The sequence below is a fragment of the Crinia signifera genome, chromosome 2 (assembly GCF_055691185.1).
Source record: "Crinia signifera chromosome 2, ASM5569118v1, whole genome shotgun sequence".
Classification (NCBI taxonomy): domain Eukaryota; kingdom Metazoa; phylum Chordata; class Amphibia; order Anura; family Myobatrachidae; genus Crinia; species Crinia signifera.
This window is the reverse complement of record NC_139218.1, coordinates 285,612,967-285,633,649: the sequence shown is the minus strand read 5'-3', so window position 1 is coordinate 285,633,649 and position 20,683 is coordinate 285,612,967. Positions and strand designations below refer to the sequence as shown.

The window sequence follows — 20,683 nt, the reverse complement described above, 5'->3', positions numbered from 1 at the left end:
CCACAATGAGTAAAATATACACGTTTCTCCTGTAATTCCTGCAGCAAGATGTGGTAGTATTGCAAACGCAATCAATGTATTTTAATGGCTTTGTCCTTTCCCAATACCGACAAATAGAGTTCATTGCAAAAAAGCAGTTTTTTGCAATGAACTCTATTTGTCGGCACAAAAAAAAAGTGTTTAGTTAAACCTAATTATATATTTTCATTTAAATTTTACCAAAATTATAATAGAAGCTAGTGAATTTACTATTTGGAAATGCTGCCTTTGCCTGCAGAATAAAAGGATGGATGATTTCCATATATTTTCAGCACTTATCCATAATGCATTGTAATCAGCATTTTGGGGCCAAATAAGAATAAGAAAAACACAAGTCCCTGAGCAGAAGAGACCAACCTGGTTATGTGCTTTATAGGCAGCAAAATGAAACCGTCTTCAGAGTAAAACTAATTAATCATAGTGCAGCTTACCCAAATGCCTAAGAGCACTCGCACAAATACACATTTAATCCAAACACAGCATAAAAACTGTCTACTCTCAGATGGGAACAATCATTTCACATTACTATTGTATAGATCTCCCAATGATTATAAGAAGTGCAGACATTGCTATGAGCAGGGGTGCAACAACTTTTTTGGGTTGGGGGCAAGATATTTAATTTTGAAGCCACTAAATCACTAAGGCCAGTATTCAATGAGAAAAATTTGCCTTGTTTTATGGCGAGTTTGTGCTGTTTTCGCGTTGGAAGGAGCATTTTGCTCTCCAAAAGTGAACCACCCTATTCAATGTGATATTTTCGCCGTCTTTTTAAGTGATTTTCGCCGTGTCTCTCCGTGTAGCAATTCTCCATCTTTTCATGGAGAACTGGAATGTGAACTTTTAAACTAAAAGGTTTTTTTTTTTTTTATTTTGGTGTAAAAAAATCAGGATTTTTTTTTTCTGTGAAGGGGCATGTTATTTGTATTCATGTGCTTATAGCACATGAATATATATTTAATTTAAAAAAAAAATTCATTTTTTACACAGAGCAGCCAGCAGGGGGCCGGAGCTCTCGAGCCGCTCATTAGATATTAATATATTCACTGCATCCGATCATTACATATGCACGATCGGGTGCAGTGAATACTGGGTCCCCCGCTGGCTATAGGGGGGGGGGCAGCTTGTGCTGCCTGGGTCCCGGGGAGCCCACCTCCCCTCCACATATGTTCTGGGGCAGCCAGGGAGACTTTAATCTCCCTGGCTGCCACCGTCCCCCAGCTCCTTGCCAGCTCCCTGCCGCGGACGCTCATCCGCTGCAGGGGTTAAGATTTGCCGCGAGTCTTAACCACATTGAATAGTGGGAGCAGGAATGGCAGCGAGCCCTCCGGAACAGGGCGAGTGCATGGCGAGAGAAAAAATCTCTCGCCATGCACAGAGAATTTTTTTCATTGAATACTGCCCTAAGTGTCACCCCTTCAGAGGAAGGTGGACTTACCCACATCAGCTACTGTACCGGATGACAGATCTATTTATTTATGTATCTTTAAAATAGATCTATCTATCTTTATAGAGATCTGTCCATCTATCAACTCACATATGCACACATCTTGTGTAAAAAAACAGCAGAGGGACACTATGGGGAATGAAGATAATAGTGTATTAGAAGAAAAACATTAAGATGACCCATTTACTGTTTATTGATTCAGACTCTTGCAATAAGATCATCATTTCTGCCCATATGTATTAACAATAACATACAGGAACAGGCATCTTTGTAGGAGCCAATACCAGCAATTTAAAAACTTAAGTGAATGCAGCAGATGTCTTTGATATCTGCTGTGGAACTCCTGTAATACTTCAGGGAATACTAACATTTACAGGATCTCTCTTTTTTGGGGGGGGTGATTTAAAATGTGTATAATAAGCCCAAAAACACAGCTGTAATATGCAAGTTACTTTATGTAGAAAACAATGAGACACTATGTAATCATAAGCTCATATCTTTGCTGAGGCTTCGAATGAAATGAGAAAATGAAACTTTACAGGGTATATTTTCAGTTGAACCCAATTGAAAATGGGTGAAGGTCAGAGGGTGCCATGAGAGAAGGGAGTAGAAGGACTAAAGGGGGACATAGGTGAAAGAGGAGAAGAACATATAAAGAGGATAGTGAGAAGGGCATAGAGCTGGTCCCAGAGTAGGAGCTAGCCCACTGTAGTGGTTCTAGCTGGGTGCAGGGGGGAGTCGGGCCCTGTAGGCAGACAAAGAAGTTCTGTAGGGATGGAGGAGTTGGAAGGTTTCATCACCATCCAGACATTGCATGTATTAACATATGGTGATGGCATACCTCCCAACAGTCCCTATTTTAGCGGGACAGTCCCGATTATTAGGGCCTGTCCCACCCGCGCACTTCGGCGCGCATCAGCAGTGTCCCGTGTCCGGGGACAAGAAAGTTGGGAGGTATGTGATGGTGGCACAATGCTCCTCGCAACACAGTTATCCATTGTGCATCTACCCCCCCCACATTTATTTCTAACCAGGAGCAAAGCTAGGGAGCAATCAGTGCGCACCAATGGAGGGAGTGACACCAAAGTGCTGGCTACTCTCCAGGGATAGGAGCCTGGTTCTGCAATGTGGCAGTATTACCCAAAATATATAGAACATACTGTAGGCTTTGGAGAGACCATTCCTCTTTTCAGTTGTGCAACTTTGTCCCACCCAGGGGGTGCGAATTGTTCCACCGCAAATGATAAATTTTCATCTTTCTTCCCATAAAAATAGTACACCGCCCAAAAGGGGTGTGGTCTCATAAAAAAGGGTCGAGGCTACACAATAGTACTCCAAATTCAAATTATACCTCACAGAAGTACATTCTTATTCACATTTAATTGCACATAGTGGATCTGATTCATACAGTATTACACCACATACCTCCCTTATTACATAGTATTGCCCCTTAAACACAATGCCCACAGCAGTGTCCATTAAACACTTAACTTAGTTACCAGCCCTTCAAAACGACAGATCTGCTGGGAGTCCGGGCTCTGTCAAACTGGGATGGTTATGAACGTTTAGGGATGTGTGTGTGCGCTCGCCCAAATGGAGCTCTGTCTGGCACCATCTACAGGCCGCAGGAACATCATAGAGAGGAGGAGCAACGTTAAGCTTTTAATATATATGATGTTCAAAGTAGTAGTACCCCTTACACATACTGCCTACAGTAGTAATGCCCCTTACACAAACTGTCCACTGTAGTAGTGACCCTTACACATAGGCCCTTATTCATATCTGATCGCAGTACAAATTTGTTCTCAAAAACATCAAAACCATGTGCACTGCAGGTCGGGCAGATGTCTCTAAAGAGAGTTAGATTTGTGTGAGTTCTAAAAATAAACAAAGTTATTTGGATAACACTTAAAGCTGTACAGTATCTGTTCAATCTATGTGGTGGGAACAACAATCTGGTAATGTATAAGAACAAATGACAACCGACCACTTGCTCCCAAAGACTGGAAAACTGACAATAGTCATTCAGAAAAATTGGTTACATTATCTCAGATCTGTTTGATTTTACAAATGTATTTGTTTCTCAGCCTTTGGGAGTAAATGGTTGATTGTCTTTTGCTCCAATACATTAGCAGATTTTTGTTATTTCCAGATAGATTGAACAGAAATATTTAGTTGCTTGGCCAGTTTTAGCAAAGGTGCGGACCCAAGAAAACATAAATGTGATTTTTTTCCTTCCTGTGCCATGTTTTAACTATATGCTGATACAAAGACAAGTGTACTGAAATGTTGGCATAAACACAAAAACTGCTGAAATCGGCATTGTGTGCTGTTTATTCAATTACATTGCTTGGGGCTGTAGCAGCTATGGCGCACCATGCACCTGCATAAATACATTAAAGGAGGGCTGACTAAATTAGGTTACGTTTGGATATACAGTGTTATGATTACTCGCCTCCAGCAGACCAAGGGAAATACTGGAGAAGGGAATTGGGGATCTAGTGGCTACAGTATGCAGCACATGAGTGGGATACATTACAGACATTACCTGGCTATTAGGGAAGCAATATAACAATGCTGGAAACTACTTTGTGTTTATTACAATGCTGTCAAATATTATTGGTCTGCTATAACGTTTAACAGTACTGGTGTATTATAATTATGTATATTAAAATGGAGTCAGGTAACTCAGAATGTCAGAGAGCACAACCATCTGTACATCGTTATTCCTCTAGGATCTGTGAAATATTGCTTAATCAACTGCTAAAATATACACTGCAGAAATACATGTATTTGTGTATGTGTTAAGGGGCATACATACAGAGTGATTTTGTGGTCTTTTCTAAGCGATCTGACTAGAAAGTGAGCACAGATTGCACCATGTGTATGTCTCAGAGCGATGCTGATGTGCAGTCCCACACGTCGCTATTGCCTGCTAGCTAAGTCAGTGCATGCAGTCAAATTGCTAAGCAAATGACTGCAAATCGCTGTGTGTACAGAACAAGCGATAGTGAACGCAATCTACATCATCCTGAACCGCTACCCTGCCTTTTTTTTTTTAACTAAAAGTAAAATCGCTTAGCACACAACGCTGCATGTGTTTGGGTGCTTTATGATTCTCTATCTAGACACTGGGAAATGGTCAACCCTAAATAGGTCAGCAAAAACGCTTAGCACACATCTGAACGTGTGTAGGTATGCCCCTTTAGAGTCTGTATGGTCATTTTAGACTATTCCACGGCTAGATAGAAATATAATGTGATAATTGAGAGGTAGAATTATGTAAACTGCATCTAGCTTTTCAGTACAATTGTTATAATATGACTGAAACGCCTCCTGCTATTGAAAGCGGAGTTAAATTTGAAATGCATTTCTTTATAGATAAACTGGACTCTCAGCAATACTTATATACTGTACTTAAGTTGTTTGTTTGAAACAGGATACATATGGATGACCAACACTGGCATCCCGATGGAGGGAATACTGACAGAGGTCAGGTAAGTATATTTACCTTGCTCCTGCCCCCCCACCCCTTAACCCGCTCTCCTTGCAGTCTAAACATAACCCTCATACACCGCCACCTAAACCTACTATGTGCCCAGTGGCGCTGGAACGTTTTTAGGTTGGGGGGGGGGGCAAGATATAATCTCATTTTGGCGCCCCCTAAATTGCTATATGTTACCCCCTGATAGTTAATGAAATATGTTTCCATCAATAGTAATAGAGTAACAGAAAAACACTATAGTTTTATTAGTAACAAAATAACATTTGTCCAGCACATGTCCCCACATCCCTCATATGTCCAGCACATGCCCCCACATCCCTCATATGTCCAGCACATGTCCCTATAACCCTCATATGTCCAGCACATGCCCCCACATCCCTCATATGTCCAGCACATGTCCCTATAACCCTCATTTGTCCAGCACATGTCCCTATAACCCTCATATGTCCAGCACATGTCCCTATAACCCTCATATGTCCAGCACATGTCCCTATAACCCTCATATGTCCAGCACATGACCTCACATCCCTCATATGTCCAGCACATGCCCCCACATCCCTCATATGCCCAGCACATGCCCCCACATCCCTCATATGTCCAGCACATGCCCCCACATCCCTCATATGTCCAGCACATGCCCCCACATCCCTCATATGCCCAGCACATGCCCCTACATCCCTCATTTGCCCAGAACATGTCCCCACACCACTCATATGCCCAGAACATTAATTGTTCACACACTCCCCATAACTTAATACATCCCCAATGTACATTAACTCAAATTGTGAGCAAGTTTAGAGATCTCCTCAACTTACTTTTTTTGTTTTGCTGCCTGGATCCCTCCCATACACAGCAGGGCAGACACGCTGGCCGCAGCAGGATGGGGTTGGAGCGCGCTGGGGACCTGGATGCTGGATGCCATGCTCATGCGACGCTCGTCGCTGAAGCAGCAGGGGGCGGGCGGCCGCGGCGTCGGACACTGTAAGTCAAACACCGCTAGGCAGGGCGGCCGGCAGGGAGGGGACTGAGTCTGACAGTCTGACAGGGAGGACGGATGGAGAGACCCGGCGCAGCGGCGCCAGCGCGCATAGCACTGCAGGATATGTGAGTGTAGAAAAGACCTCACACATACATCAAGACACAGACGGGCCCCGGCCGGGCTCTGGGGCCCTTCAGATCGCCGGGGCCCGTCACACATGTCCCCCCGTTCCGGCGCCCATGTATGTGCCTAACCCGAATATTCCTTTCCCACAGCCTACCCCTAAAGGCCCCCATAGAGTTATGCGATATGGGCCGATTCCACCTAATTTCCACATATCAGAACGAGAAATCAGGTGAAATCGCCCCAAAATCGCATTTGTTTGACATCCCATCCGATTCGATGCAAGGACCCACGTATTGGCTGACATAATGTTCACAGTCCATGAACTAATATTGAACAAGAGAAAAGTGCTACATGCCACATTGATGGCGATAATTATTATTGTGTTAAGCCCAGAAAACAGCTGCTTCCACTATGCAAGAAAGAGAATGTTCTTCCACACAGTCATAAACCCTATATCAGTACTGTGTTTATGTACTTTTAAAATGACTAGAAGAGAAAATTGGCACACTATAATTTTGTAATACAGAACTACTTCATGCTATGATTACTATAGGCTTTGTTTTATCATTTCAATTTGCCAGGAAATTAGAGAAACTGGTACCTCATAATTGAATTCCACAAGCCCGTCTTCTCCTCGGGCTCACTGCTTAGGAGATCTGCATGTACTTGGTCTGGTTTCTTTTGCACCTTGGAAGCAGAATAAGAACATAAATCTGTACCTTTCACATGGCAATGTCATTTTTTAAAACCTACATTACTTGTAGTTTGAGCAATTTTACACCAGAAACTGCATGGCTTACACTGACCTTCAAAAGGGAGCTCAAGTTTGCAGTTTTATTGTGTTTTGTGTACTTTGGTACTTTAAATGTCGCAAAACTTACAAAAATCTTTCTGAATAATTTCATGCTGACTTGTGCATGGGAAAAAGCAAAGACTGCCTTTAAAGCAAAAATTCTTAATGAACGAGAACTTTCAGTAGGACAGTGACTAAACAGGTGCACGGTGTGAGGTGCACATAGGGCAATGAGCCAGATGTCCCAATACCCGACCCTTAACTCATGGGTCCAACCTACACACACAGTTGTACAACTGTAGCAAGGCAGGAGATGGTGCTAGTCATACCGATGCCTGTCACCTTACCATAATCCAACATTGGTATCCTATTATGTAGTGTGTTGGGGAGATGGTATTCACCCTTTGAGTGCCAACATATCTGTGAGAGATGTTCAAAGTATCTGCTAAAATGCCAGCTTCGCTCACATTTATTATATAAATGCAAATACAAAATGTGTAAAAGATTATATTTCCTATATAAAAGTTAAACATTACAGTTAATTATGATGAATAGAAATTTGCTTGCCAATTTTCACAAATGTACTTGTCACTCAAGAGGTTAATGTTATATGTGTATCCCTGTGTGTGTCAGAGGTGGTATTTATGCAATGTTTGTGTGAGGGAGATGGTATTAACGCAATGTGTCTTTGTATGGGATGGTGGTAGGTAAAATGTATTGATACACTGTATGCTAGGGGGTGGAATTAACGTAGTGGTTTAGTATGAATATAATGCGCGCGCGTGTGTGTTTTAATATGCGGAGTGCTATTAATGTAACATATGTAGTGGGACTATAAAAGGAAAGTGGGGGCTGATAGGTGCTATTAATGTAATGTGCCGGCATTCAAGTAACGCAGTTATTGTTAGAATGTGTCTGATATTATTTTAATCCGTGGTCTCTACTTACTGTGGGTCTCTGTCTCATTTGGGATTAATGATTATTATAGAATAATGAATTGTGTGTTCACTGTATTACATGTTGGGGCCAATAATGTAATAACAGGTTAGTTGGGGAAAAAAATGCTTATTTATTAAATGCATGACTGAGTTTAGAGATGATATGAGTGTTCTCATTGCCCATCTTTCCAGAAGTAGAGTAGTGTATATAGCTTTTATAACAGAGAAGGACGCTGAAGGATTATGCACTATAATACATCAGCATTAGCGGGCAGTGAATGTGGCAAAGACAGCTTCGGTAACAAGGGAAAATAGTGGGTGGAATATACAACATAAGGAGAAGCAAGGATGGTATATACCATTCTACTGTTGTCACCTTTTATCACCATTCTCCACTTGCCACTTATGAGGGAGGAGTAAGTTCCCCTATTACCTAGATCGATGGCACTTCTGCACCCAGCCATCGATATTGGCAAACTATTTGATGGATAACCATCGATAGTTTTAGCTATCGATGGTCATCCATTATATTTCACTGAATGGCCCGTGAGCTAATCAGCACACTGGGGCGGGACTTCCGGGTGTCGGGGGCGGAGCTATGCCCGTGTCCCGGCACCTTGGGAAAAAAAAACCGAAACATCGCTTTTCCTTTGCCATCGATGTAGGGAAACCATCTGGTACTCCCACATCGATGGCAAAAGTATTTGACATCGGTCACAAACCATCGATGATTTTAAATCATCGATTGTCGATGGCCATCCCTAGGGCTGGGCAATAAGCAGTCCTCCAGCTGTTGATGAACTACACAACCCAGAATGCCTTTCATCAGTTTAATCATGGCCAAATAGCAAAACTAAGGCAAAGCATGCTGGGATGTGTAGTTCATCAACAGCTGGAGGGCCGCTTATTGCCTAGCCCTGACCTGGAGACACACTAAAATCATGACACGTGCCTGAGATCTTCTGTAAAATACTTTTTCCTTAAAATTGATCTGAGATGGACAATATTTTCAAATTGCTGATTCTGTCCCATCTTCTATAAAGTGAATGCCACTGGCATCAGGTATAAGCTAACAGCAAACAGGCTATAGATTGTAAGCTTGTGAGCAGAGCGTCCCTGCCATTCTGACTGTCTGCAACTATCCAGTTTGGTTTATCCCTCTTTTCAATTGTAGAGCGCAATGGAACTTGCTGCACTGCACAATTACTGTAACTGTTAATAAATAAAGGAGATGGAAGAGGCCGACTAGGTAAAGCAGTAGTAAGTAGGCCTATAACAAATGGATGTAAATGCCATCAGAGATAAAAGTTCTTGGCCTGGTAGAAGACATCCTTTTCCCCAAAATAGATCAGAAGATAGTGTCATCTGATGAAGTAGCTCCATGTAAAAGCAGAAACCATTTAACATTCTAATTAGCTAGAGGTTACTTACGTGAACTTTGATAATTTTACTGTTGAAGTTACGGAGTACCACGATCACCTCTTCTTGATCTGATGCAGAATCTGTTCCCATGTGTCTGAAAGAAAGGGTATCCGAAAAATCATTTGGGTGACACAAGTTATTGCACTTTGTATTTTGTTTTTGACAAAGGTCTCTTAATGAATGAAATGTTGTCCATTTTCGTGGGATTCGAATACAACCATCAAACTTCTTTAACACCTAGTGGTTCAGGACAGTGCTTTCTCCCAAAAAGCAGCTCCCAGTCGGATGAAAACTCTCCGGCTGTTGAGCTCCAGAAGGAGAGTGTGAAGGAAGTGAACAAGCGGACTTCCGCAGTGTGTATTGCTGCTTACATACAGTCTGTCCCTTGAAATTTCACAATCATTTTGAGCAAATATTTCAGGCGGTATTTCATACCCTACCATCCACTACATTGTGATGAGAGAATATAATACTGTGCCAACTGCAGTGAAGCACTATGCCCAAAGCATGGTGAGCACATGGAGCCATTCAAGGGGACGCGGTGCACTTAGATGGTTTCCATGTCGACATTCGGGATAGGAATGTGGAAAACTCCTGTCAACCTTCCCATTGTTGTCCTAATGCTTGTGTCAACCTTCTGATCCTATCAACCTTAGGCATGTCGACCTATTTCAGATGTCGACCTAAGCCCTATTGACCTTCAGTGGTCAACCCAATGTACAGTATGTCGGCCTTCATAGTGAGGTATTCAATGCCGCAGCGAGCGGCCGGCGAGGGGGTTAAACAGCGAGGATTGCTGAAAACCAGCGATCCTCGCTGTTTAACCCCTGCGCCGGCCGCTCGCTCTATTCAACCTTCTGGGGAAATCCTCGCCGTCACAGGACGGCGAGAATTCCCCAAAACAGCGAGACCCACGGCTGCTGCAGAAAACTCGCAGTTTTTAGCCGCGGGTCTCGCTGCTTCTGGAGCCGCATCCGCCAATTCTCCCTCGCTCAAAAAACGGAGCGAGGGGGAATTGGCAGATGCGGAGGCTGTGTTGAATGCTGTCAGGGTGAGTGGTGACAGCGAGCAGGAAGCCCTGCTCGCTGTTACCACTCTCAAACAGCATTGAATACTTGCCATTGAGTCAACCCATACACGGCACAACCAGGCAGTCAGACTGTCTCCACTCTTCCCTTCACTTGGGAAACATATAATCCATTGTCATCATATGGAGAATATTTAGAGTTCTGAATCTAAAAGACTTTCTATTGAAAATATTATGAATTGAGGAGTATACATAATATACATATATGTTACGGTTTAATAGTTATGTGTGCCTAATTAATATATATTTATTTATTTATATTTATAGACATTCACATATATACACTGTTTTATATTAATACATAGTTAGATTTGAGTCCAGATCCTTTCTCCCATTACTAAATGCAAAAGGTGCTTCTCTCACCCTAACACCAGCCACATAAGATTGTTCTCCAACAGGCGTAAACTAACAGGATTTTGAAGTATCCTATTTCCTGCAGCAGCTTTGCTGTTCATGACACTTGTAGATGATATTGATTCCTACATCAGTTCAAATACAATTACAATGTGAAGCTTATTTGCCAGAGTAAAGCAAGAGCCGCTAGAAATGTGTTCTAGGTCAGACAATCTTCCCACAGGCTCCGAGAGATAGAAGCATAAGGCAGTATATTATTGTGTCGCTTTCTGCTATCACTTCCCATCACTGCAATGTGCTGAGCTTTCATTTTTTTTCTTGTAGCAATGGAAACTGAACAACTATCTGCAATGCATACTTTTTAGTTTCCAGACATAAATGATTCTTACTGTAAAGATCTAAGCGATGGTACTAAAAGTAGTATACACCAACATATGCCTACAGATTGCAAGCTTGCGAGCAGGAACATCTTACTTCTTTGACTGCCTCTTATTACTCATTCATGTTTAACCCTTTGAGTGCCAAAATAGGTGTTAAAATTGCATTATTCATCATAATCAACTGTGATGTTTACATTATATAGAAAATAATCTTTTTTTTTTTACACAGCATATTTTTATTTGAATTTATATAACAAATGTGAGCGACACTGTCATTTTTAGCGGATATTTTGAACATCTCTCACAGGGTTAAGGACTGTTTTGTCACCAGTTATAAAGCACAATGGAATATGCTGGTGCTATACAAGTAAACATTACTAAATAAACTTATATGTATCTGATATTGGTGCATACAAAAATCCTCCATTATAAAAGATTCTTTGGTACTTGTTTCCTAGCACGGCGCCCATCGGATACCATAAGGCATACGATGGTATGCGATATGATGTTAGCCGATGTTATACAATTTTAAATTGTATACCATCGAATTCTATGCCATTGTATGGCATATACAATGGTATACGATTTTAAATTGTATAAGCACCCTAATGGGTGTTTTCAATGTTAAATGTGCCCCCTATAAGATAAATAATTGTATAAGCACCGTAATAGGTGCTTACAATGTTAAAAGCACCCCCACGCCACCCGTACTATGAACACCAACCCGAAGCGTGGCAAGCGCAGCGAGCCCGCGAGGGGCGGCGGTACGCGTCCTCCGACCTTTTCATACCCCCACTATCCACGTCGGCGTGGAGCTGAATTTATATAGTGTGGCGAGCACAGCGAGCCACCGAGCCCAAAGCATGGCGAGCCCCGCGAGGGGATGCGCAATACATGTGAAGTAATGCGCGTCCGCTCGCCACACTATATAAAATCAACTCCAAGCCGACGTGGATAGTGGGGGTATGAAAAGGTCGGAGGAAGCGTACCGCTGCGCTCACCGCGCTTCAGGTTGGCGTTGATAGTGGCGGTGGGGTGCATTTCACATTGTAAGCACCTATTAAGGTGCTTATACAATTAAAAATTGTATATACAATTTAAAATCGCATTGCATTGTATGCCATATACAATTTTAAATTGAATACAATGCCATATGACTGAATATCGTGGGCGCCGTGCTAGGAAACAAGTACCGATTCTTTTTCGGAGGAAAAAGTATAGACTAGGTTTTTCTTATACAGATTTACATGCTGACATTGCAAATACAGTACACATAGCTATTAGGAGCCAAACATGAAATAGATGCCTCTATGAAAAACCTGCATGACCCTACCATTGCCCACAGTAGTGTAGTACATATCTTTTTGAATATCATGTTGTCTCCAAGTCCGAAAACATTGGTCAACATTTTTTAAATATTTTAAACTGTCTGGATATGGAGAGAGGGAGCTGTGTAGACTTATTGGTGGTAGAAGCAGATAGGGACTGGCGGAGGGGTGAAGAGTTTTTTGGCTAAAAACGGTCACAGCTCAAACTGAAAGCACATTGCAGAAGCCGTCATTTAGATGGTCTTTAACCTAATATAAAATAAATATAAACAAATGTTACTTTCCATATATGGAATGGATACTACCGTTCTTACTTTTACATTTGTTACATGCCAAGAATGTTGGTTTAAATAGGTGTATCTAGTATAAGCGGTGTCACACAATTATTTGGACCAAATTACATTCACCAGTAACGGAGAGCAGTGCCTTCAACTATAATCTTTTCAAGCTGTGCAGACTATTTTGGGCTGACCTGATAGTAGAGAAATGAATCACCTAATTACAGAGAGGATTGATGGCCCTTCTCTTAAGAAGTGAAAAACAAGCAATGGATCAGTCCCCTCCATTTTAATCAAGACCCAGCTTGTTGAGGCTGACATTTGTGAAATAGGTTTTCTTAGCATGATATGATGCGAGTGGCAGAAGCTCTGAATCTGCACACATACTGCTGCTAGGAAGATCATTATACTGAACGTGAACACGTACATGCATCAGATAAGTATGATCCACAAGCTCAGAATAGCAGAATATATTTGAAAGAAAACGCAACAAACAATTATCTTAATAGGGAAAATGAAATCTTTTTTTTTTACAGGATGTGTCCGTTTGTTGTAACCAAACTGAAATGTTAAATGCTTTGTGTGTGTGTGTGTGTGTGTGTTCAAACTGTATAATATATCAAAGTAAAATACGGACATCAAGTACCAAATGCTGATTTTGCAATCTGGGATCTATGATGGTGTCCTAGCAACCAGAAATCAACATCGATCAAAGGGTCAGCATGTTCTCTAAGGTTTTTATGTCAGGTTCTGCACAGCTAAGATGTGTTGATGGTGACCTGGTTTCAGATAAACTATTTACTAGGGAACACATTACTTACACTAAATCATTACATTATAGATTGCACCATTCCATATTTTATGTTAAAAGTAACCTGGAAAGATCAAATTAAAATATAGGGCAGTATTCAATGAGAAAAATTCGCTGTGATTTCTGGAGAGTTTGTGCTTTTCACGCGGTGGAGAGAGGTTTTTTTTCTCCAAAGGCGAGCCACCCTATTCAATGTGAAATATTCTCCGTCTTTCTAAGTGATTCTCGCCGTCTCTCTCCGTGTAGAAATTCTCCATCTTTTGATGGAGAGCAGGAATGTGAACTTTTAAACTAAAAGGGTGTTTTTTTTAATTTTGGTGTCAAAAAATCAGGTTTTTTTTTCTGTGAAGGGCCATGTTATTTTTATTCATGTGCCTATAGCACATTAATATATATTTAATTTAAAAAAAAAATATTTTTTTACATTTTTTTTTTTTTTTTTTTTTACACAGTGCAGCCAGCAGGGGGCCGGAGCGCTCGAGCCGCTCATTAGATATTCATATATTCACTGCACCCGAAGCACGTTCGGGTACAGTGAATACTGGGTCCCCCGCTGGCTATAGGGGGGGCAGCCTGTGCTGCCTGGGTCCAGGGGAGCCCTGCTCCCCACCCCATATCCCCTGCAGCAGCCAAGAGAGACTTTAATCTCTCTTGGCTGCTACGTCCCCCGGCTCCCTGACAGCTCCCTGCCGCGGACGCTCGTCCACTGCAGGGGTTAAGACTCGCCGCGAGTGGCGGCGAGTCTTAAAAACGTTGAATAGTGGGAGCAGGAGTGGCAGCGAGCCCTCCGGAACACGGAGAGTGCACGGCGAGCAAAAAAAAATGCTCGCCGTGCACGGAGAATATTTTCATTGAATACTGCCCAGAGTCTTTGTTTCTGCATAGATATCTCGCTTTCTCCAATTCAGTGTGTATAGTACAGTACACCAGACTTTTTGCACCACTCGTACATTGGTCACATCATGCACAAGTCTTCTCTATGGAATATTTATCTGCCAGCAAATCCTGACTTCTCTGCCTCCGTCTGTTGTAAGAAAAGCAGAGTATGACAAGATGAAAAGTTACTGACTTAACTGAAAGCTGGATTCTATTTTTATAGCTCAAGATATCAGCTCAATGTAAACCAGAGGAACAGATGATAACAAAGCCATTTTTTGTTCCCATAACTTGCTATACCTTCTTTATATACAATATATATATATAGATATATAGCCTTGAGATAGCTTTTGGTTAGAATGATTTACTTGGCTACTTTTCCCAATTGTAGGGATATCAAATATGAACATCTTCTTCAGGTTCGATTCTGTAATAAGGTTCCCAACAAAAGGTTTTAGTTTTATTTTATCTGTATAAATTGATTTAATCAATTTGTCCGAATGACCATTTTTGTCGGTTTTCCATGTTTAGGAGCCAAGAGTCAATTGTCATTTGCTCCCCAAAATTTCCAGATTTTCATTACAAGCAGCCAGATTGGAAAGATACTGTTATAGTGTCTATGGGCCTTGAAGGTATGTACACACGCATTGATTTACTTTCAAGACGATTTTGATTTGCTATGCTTTAGATTTCCCCAATTTCACCCCTTTTTGATTTGGCTTTTGCTTTCCATTCGATGTCACATTCGATCTGCACTTTTGCATTCGATATTTATTTTGATGTGCATTCAAGGCACAGTGCACACATTCTATTTACTGGATCAAATTTGTTATTTCCTTATCTGCAGAGACTATTTTTCTCTTCGATCTAGAGAAAACGGTAGTGCGCATTGAATTGAATGTGGATCGAAAGAGTCTTCAAAAAACGTTCAATTTTGCTTCTATTAGCAAAATCGAATTGAAAACCTGTCAAAATCCAAGCATGTGCATACCCCTTGAGAGGAAAAATTGGAAGAACTGAGAGAATACAGGAAAATGTAGATTGCAAATGCAGGTCACCTGCAGCCCAAAAAGTGGCAGAATTATACTGTTTTGTTAATAAGGTATAAAATCCCATAAAGGCAAAGAGTAAAAACAAACATTAAGATTAACACAAAGATTAGAGAGAGTTACATGTATGTTGGTAAGGTTCGTTTTCAGGAACTGCGGGCTCCTGCCATTAGACACCACTTTGCTACTGACAGTTTATTGATAGATACTTTTTAAATTAAAAGTGATGGAATAATGGAAAACATTTATTGTAACTGTGTAGAATTTTGTGACGCTTCTATAAAACACAGGTAAAATAGTGTACTGTAAAAACCTGACTTGCTAAATGTTTATCATGCGCAGAGAATAAAATTATATCACAGCATTCTATTACTTCGCAAAGCTGCGACTGACAAACATGAAAGTGCACTTTACCTACAAGTGAGTGGTTTTTGTCTAATCCCAAAGTGCAACTTTGTTGGGGCTCTCAGGGAAGGAGCTTCACAGAGACCGCAGTAGCATAAAACAGTTAGATTCTTGATATTATTGAATGAGAAGATATGTTAGATTATGTTTCTAAACTTAAATCTCCAGTATAACTTGTCCTGACCTTTACTATGCTGGACATTATGGCTATTAGTATTTCCCAGTTAATGGGCGAGATGCACTAAACTTCAAAAAGTGATAGGTGGATACACACAATATATTCTATACACTGAACTGGTCTGCAGAGTATTCCACTTTGTGTACTGGACTGATATTTTTATTGATTAGGTAATTGTTCATTCTGCACACTGCTTTTAATATAAAAAATGTGTTATTGGCAAGGTAACAAGCAAATCTCTTGAATATGTGAAGGGAGGAACATCCTCTAATTGTTAATGATACATGGTATCTTGAAATACCATGGTTGTTAATGCAAGCCACATTTATTACTATCAATTGTAGTAGGGAGGTTTGGGATTGGGTGGGTAGATTTCAATTAAGGAGAGCACTGCATTGCATTTAAGGATCATTATTACATAAGCTGTGTGCATGGTCTAACTGTGAGGATAGATTTGTATGAATATTATTTTCGATGTGCATGATTTTCAAAGTGTAGCATAAGTTAAACATACTGTAACTGCAGCATTAAACCGGCGTTCCACCGAAGTGAAACAGAAGGACAGAAAACAACCACAAACTTTGAAAACTATAGAATTACTTTAAGTGAGCTCACTTTAACCTCACAACATACAACTCCTGGCTGCTTAATCTGAAAATTTAACCTTTTTGATATCAGCAAAAACTTTCACTATCACCGTTAAAGCTTGCATTTGTTCTGTCAGTTTTGAAAATGCACAGCTGTACCTTTAATGTACCTCTCCCGCTCTTTCACTGACAGTAGGTGTCTCCCAGGATTCTGATCTTAGTCCTCTCTCGCTCTCTCTATACGTCCTGTATGAGTGAGCTTATCCGCTCACTTGACATCCAATATCACATCTTTGCTGATAATACTCAAATCTACCTCTTCTTTCCTGATCTCTCTCTATCCTCACTCATATTTCTGACTCTCTGCTATTTATTGTTGGATGATCCAGTGCTTTCTTAGACAAAAAACGTAACCAGCTCTCATCCTAACCTTTTTATGCTCACTTCTACCCCTTCTGTGTCACTCCTGTCTGTCTGACCCTCCTCTTTATAATGTAAGCTCTCATGAGAAGGGCCTTTTTTCCTCATGTGCTTTTTTTAGAATACACTTCTCTTTCTCCTTTTCTGTTGAAGGGGGTTATACAGACCTAATCACTGTTGTGTGAATGCGCACGGTGACCGAATATTGAATGACTGTGCATGCATACGAAACAGTACAAATTTGTGTTTTGTTTTTTTAAATTGAAAGCCTGCCACTGTTTGACTGACAGGAAGCCGGGCTTTGGTGTGGTAACCAGCTGTTATCTGGGAGTGTCAGGTAAAACACAGACGTGCCTAAGTGTTTTCAGGGAGGGTGTGTAATGTCACCTTTGGCCTCGATCAGTCTGTTTCTATCGCACAAGCTGAGTAGGTTCTGGGTTACGCAAGGATTGAGAAAACTATTTTATGGTGAGTAAGTTGAATATAATAATGAGACATATTAGGAGGAGGGGGAGTAACGGTAAGACAAGTATTGGGGTACATGTAAGTCGGTGTGTATGTCTCAATTGTGCTCAATTTCATATATTTCTTGGGAGAGCTATCGTTACACATGATTTGATGGGGATAGTGTGGTGTAATCTCGTGTGGTCTTAAATTCAAGCCACGGGTACCTAGTCAATGCATATGTAGAGTGGAAGGGAAAGAGTATAGTATAGTATAGTAGAGGTCATCCATATGCATGTAGAAGTCTATTCTCTGACACCATTCCCAAAATGTACAGGTAACACCGCTCTAGCTGCGTTGCTTAAGTGTCTCAGTAGCGAATGCTTATATCTAGCCGCAGGGATATTAGAGTGAGAGAGTAGCTAGAAGTCAGGACCAATTGGCACATCATACCCTACTATCTTGGATGACAATTTTATAATTTTGTACCAGAATGGAGTTATGAGGAGTTATCAATCCCATTTAAGATGTATAAGGGTGCCTCTTTCCCTTCCACACCTCCAACACATAGGTGATAGACAGATAGCATTTATGTAGCGAAGTGGGGCATCTGTACCACCTTGTTAACAGCTTATATTGCATTGCACAGACTTCCAAGATGGTGGAACACTTATCACAGCACATTGTTTCTTCCAGTCAATTTGTATCCCCCTATGCATAAGGTCATTATGCCAAGCAACGCAAAAAGAAGGGGAATCAGGAAATGTACCATCCAAAACAATTTTATAAGCCTTTGAAATTACATGTGTAGGGATTGAAATCTGTGAGCCCAGTTTCTCAAAGGTAGTCAGTTCCCTGTTAAAAGTTATTGCCCCTCCTTGTGAATGGACAAAGTGAAGAGTTGCAGGTAGAACCAAAAATATCTGGGGGTATACCTTCTGTATCGCATATGTCCAAGAAAGATTGAAGTGAACCGAGAGTATAAATATGGTGTGCCCTATCTATTCCTTTATTTTTCTATTTGGTATCTATGCCACCCAACAACCCTGGGGAAAATGCAGTGTTACCTAAAATGGGTAGGAGAGGTTAATTGCTGGTTGAGATAGGGTATTTAAACCTGATCGATTTCCATACTTCTAGAGTAGAGCCTACTGTGGGATGCAAGATTTTTCCAATTTTGGGAGCCAGGGACAGATTCTAAAATGGGAGACCTGCTTTATGAATGATCAAAGAAGGCATTTATGCTCCTTGTTTCTATGATAATTGAAGCCAATGACCGGTCTCCATTGGACAGACTTATGGCTGCCCAAGACCAGGGGGGAGCATCTGGAGCCATTCACATTAAATAGAAAATACACTTTTAAGACATATCTTTAGCCTGAAATTGGGATAATTTGAGAACGGTCAAATTAAGGCACCCAGAGGGTCTACAATCTGAAGTCTCTAGCAGTTCAAAGGAGGAGGTTACTATGGAGAGGTGAGACCAGGAATTAGAGTGATATTCACGTCTATGAGGTGCTTAGACATGGAGAAAATGCAAAGGTTGAAATCAATTCTGTAGTATTTGTGATTGAGGATAGAACAAAAAGTGTAGTCTCAATAAGAGGAGTTTAGAGAACACCATGTATCAAAGAGACTGTCAGCAGTGGTGTGTTTGTTGAGGATTCTAAATATAGGACAAGTAGGAGAAATGGATCAGAAATAAATCGTATTGATAGTCAGGCTCAGAATAAAGAGGTAATTTGCTTCTTAGTGGAGATGCCAACCTGGCGCATGTGCAATATAAAAAAAAAAAAAAGATGAAACAGTGGGGCATATGTATTAACCTGGTGTAGTGATAAAGTGGAAGGTGATAACACACTAGCCAAGTATCTCCTAAATCAGGCATGTCCAAACTATGGCCCTCCAGCTGTTGCGAAACTATAAGTCCCATCATGCCTTGCCACAGTTTTGCTATTAGGCAATGTTAAAACAATGAAAAGGCATGCTGGGATGTGTAGTTCCACAACAGCTGGAGGGCCACAGTTTGGACATGCCTGTCCTAAATGAATAAGTTACAGACCAGGTTTGAAAAAAATGAGAGCTGACTGGCTAGTATGTTTTCACTTTCCACTTCACCAAGCTTAAAAGATCAGCCCCAGAGTTGGCCTATGATAAGGGCATATAATGTGCCAATGGTAATTTCTGTGTGCCTGAGCCTCCCAGTTAGAATGCGGTGTCAACCATCTGCATCAGTATATACAGAATCTTGAGTAAAGGGTAATTTATTATTGATGTGGATAGCAACCCTGTTAGGTTTAGATGTACAGTATTAGAGGAGTACAATGTGATAGAGAAACATCTAGAGAGCAGGGTAAGAAAATGGGATTTTTGTAAGAACTTACCGTTCGAATCCCTTTCTCTGAGTCCATCCTGGTGACACAGCTCAACCATGGGATATAGGAGGGTCCACAGGAGCAAGGCACCTATGCTGACTTATTTTGAGAGGCCGGCACCTCCCTTCTGCATCCCAGAATTCCTCAGTTCAACTTCTAAAGCGCACTAGGATACATTACTCAGTACAAAGCCTGAACATATTAATATGCACAATCAAATAATAACCATACAACATGACAACACATGAAACGGTATAACTTACTGAGAGTAAGGGAGGGATCGCTGTGTCACCAGGATGGACTCAGAGAAAGGGATTCGAACGGTAATGTGTTTACAAAAATCTCCTTTTCTCTTTCGTCCATCCTGGTGACACAGCTCAACCATGGACTTTCAAGAGCCGGTCCTTTGGGAGGGTACGCTCAGGCTTACAGTTCTCATCACTCCTTGCCCAAATGAAGCATCCTCCAATGCAAACTCATGGAAACTATAGAATTTTGTAAAGGTATGAACAGAGGACTAGGTGGCAGCCCTGAAAAACTGCTTTGCTGTAGCCCCATGATGCACAGTCCAAGAGGAAGCAACTGACCTGGTGATAATGAGCATTTATCCGTGAAGGAAGAGGTCTACCTACTTTAGTGTAGGCAAAGGCAATTACTACTAACCTTAACCATCTGGCAATGGGTCTGCTTAGAAGCAGGCCACCCTCTCTTATGTACATTATATAGTACCAAAAGCAAATCAGTTTTGAGAATATCCTTTACTCTTTCAACGTATATGCGCAAAGAGCGAACGTCAAGTTTCTTTAACTTGTCCTTATTTCTGGCCTCCTCAGGTTTAAATTAAAACTTGACACTACCTTAGGTA

The 20,683-nt window shown here is 41.2% G+C and overlaps 1 protein-coding gene across 1 annotated transcript in view; it reads right to left on the bottom strand.

Annotated features, from left to right (window-relative positions):
- The window catches only part of UGGT2 (UDP-glucose glycoprotein glucosyltransferase 2), a 290,033-nt gene that overhangs the window by 46,089 nt on the left and 223,261 nt on the right, over nt 1–20,683 (bottom strand). The window contains exons 30-31 of the mRNA XM_083168784.1: nt 9,256–9,340; nt 6,695–6,780 (exon numbers count right to left, since the gene is read on the bottom strand). Of these exons, the coding sequence (XP_083024910.1) occupies nt 6,695–6,780; nt 9,256–9,340 (171 nt within the window). The remainder of the gene's footprint in view (nt 1–6,694; nt 6,781–9,255; nt 9,341–20,683) is intronic.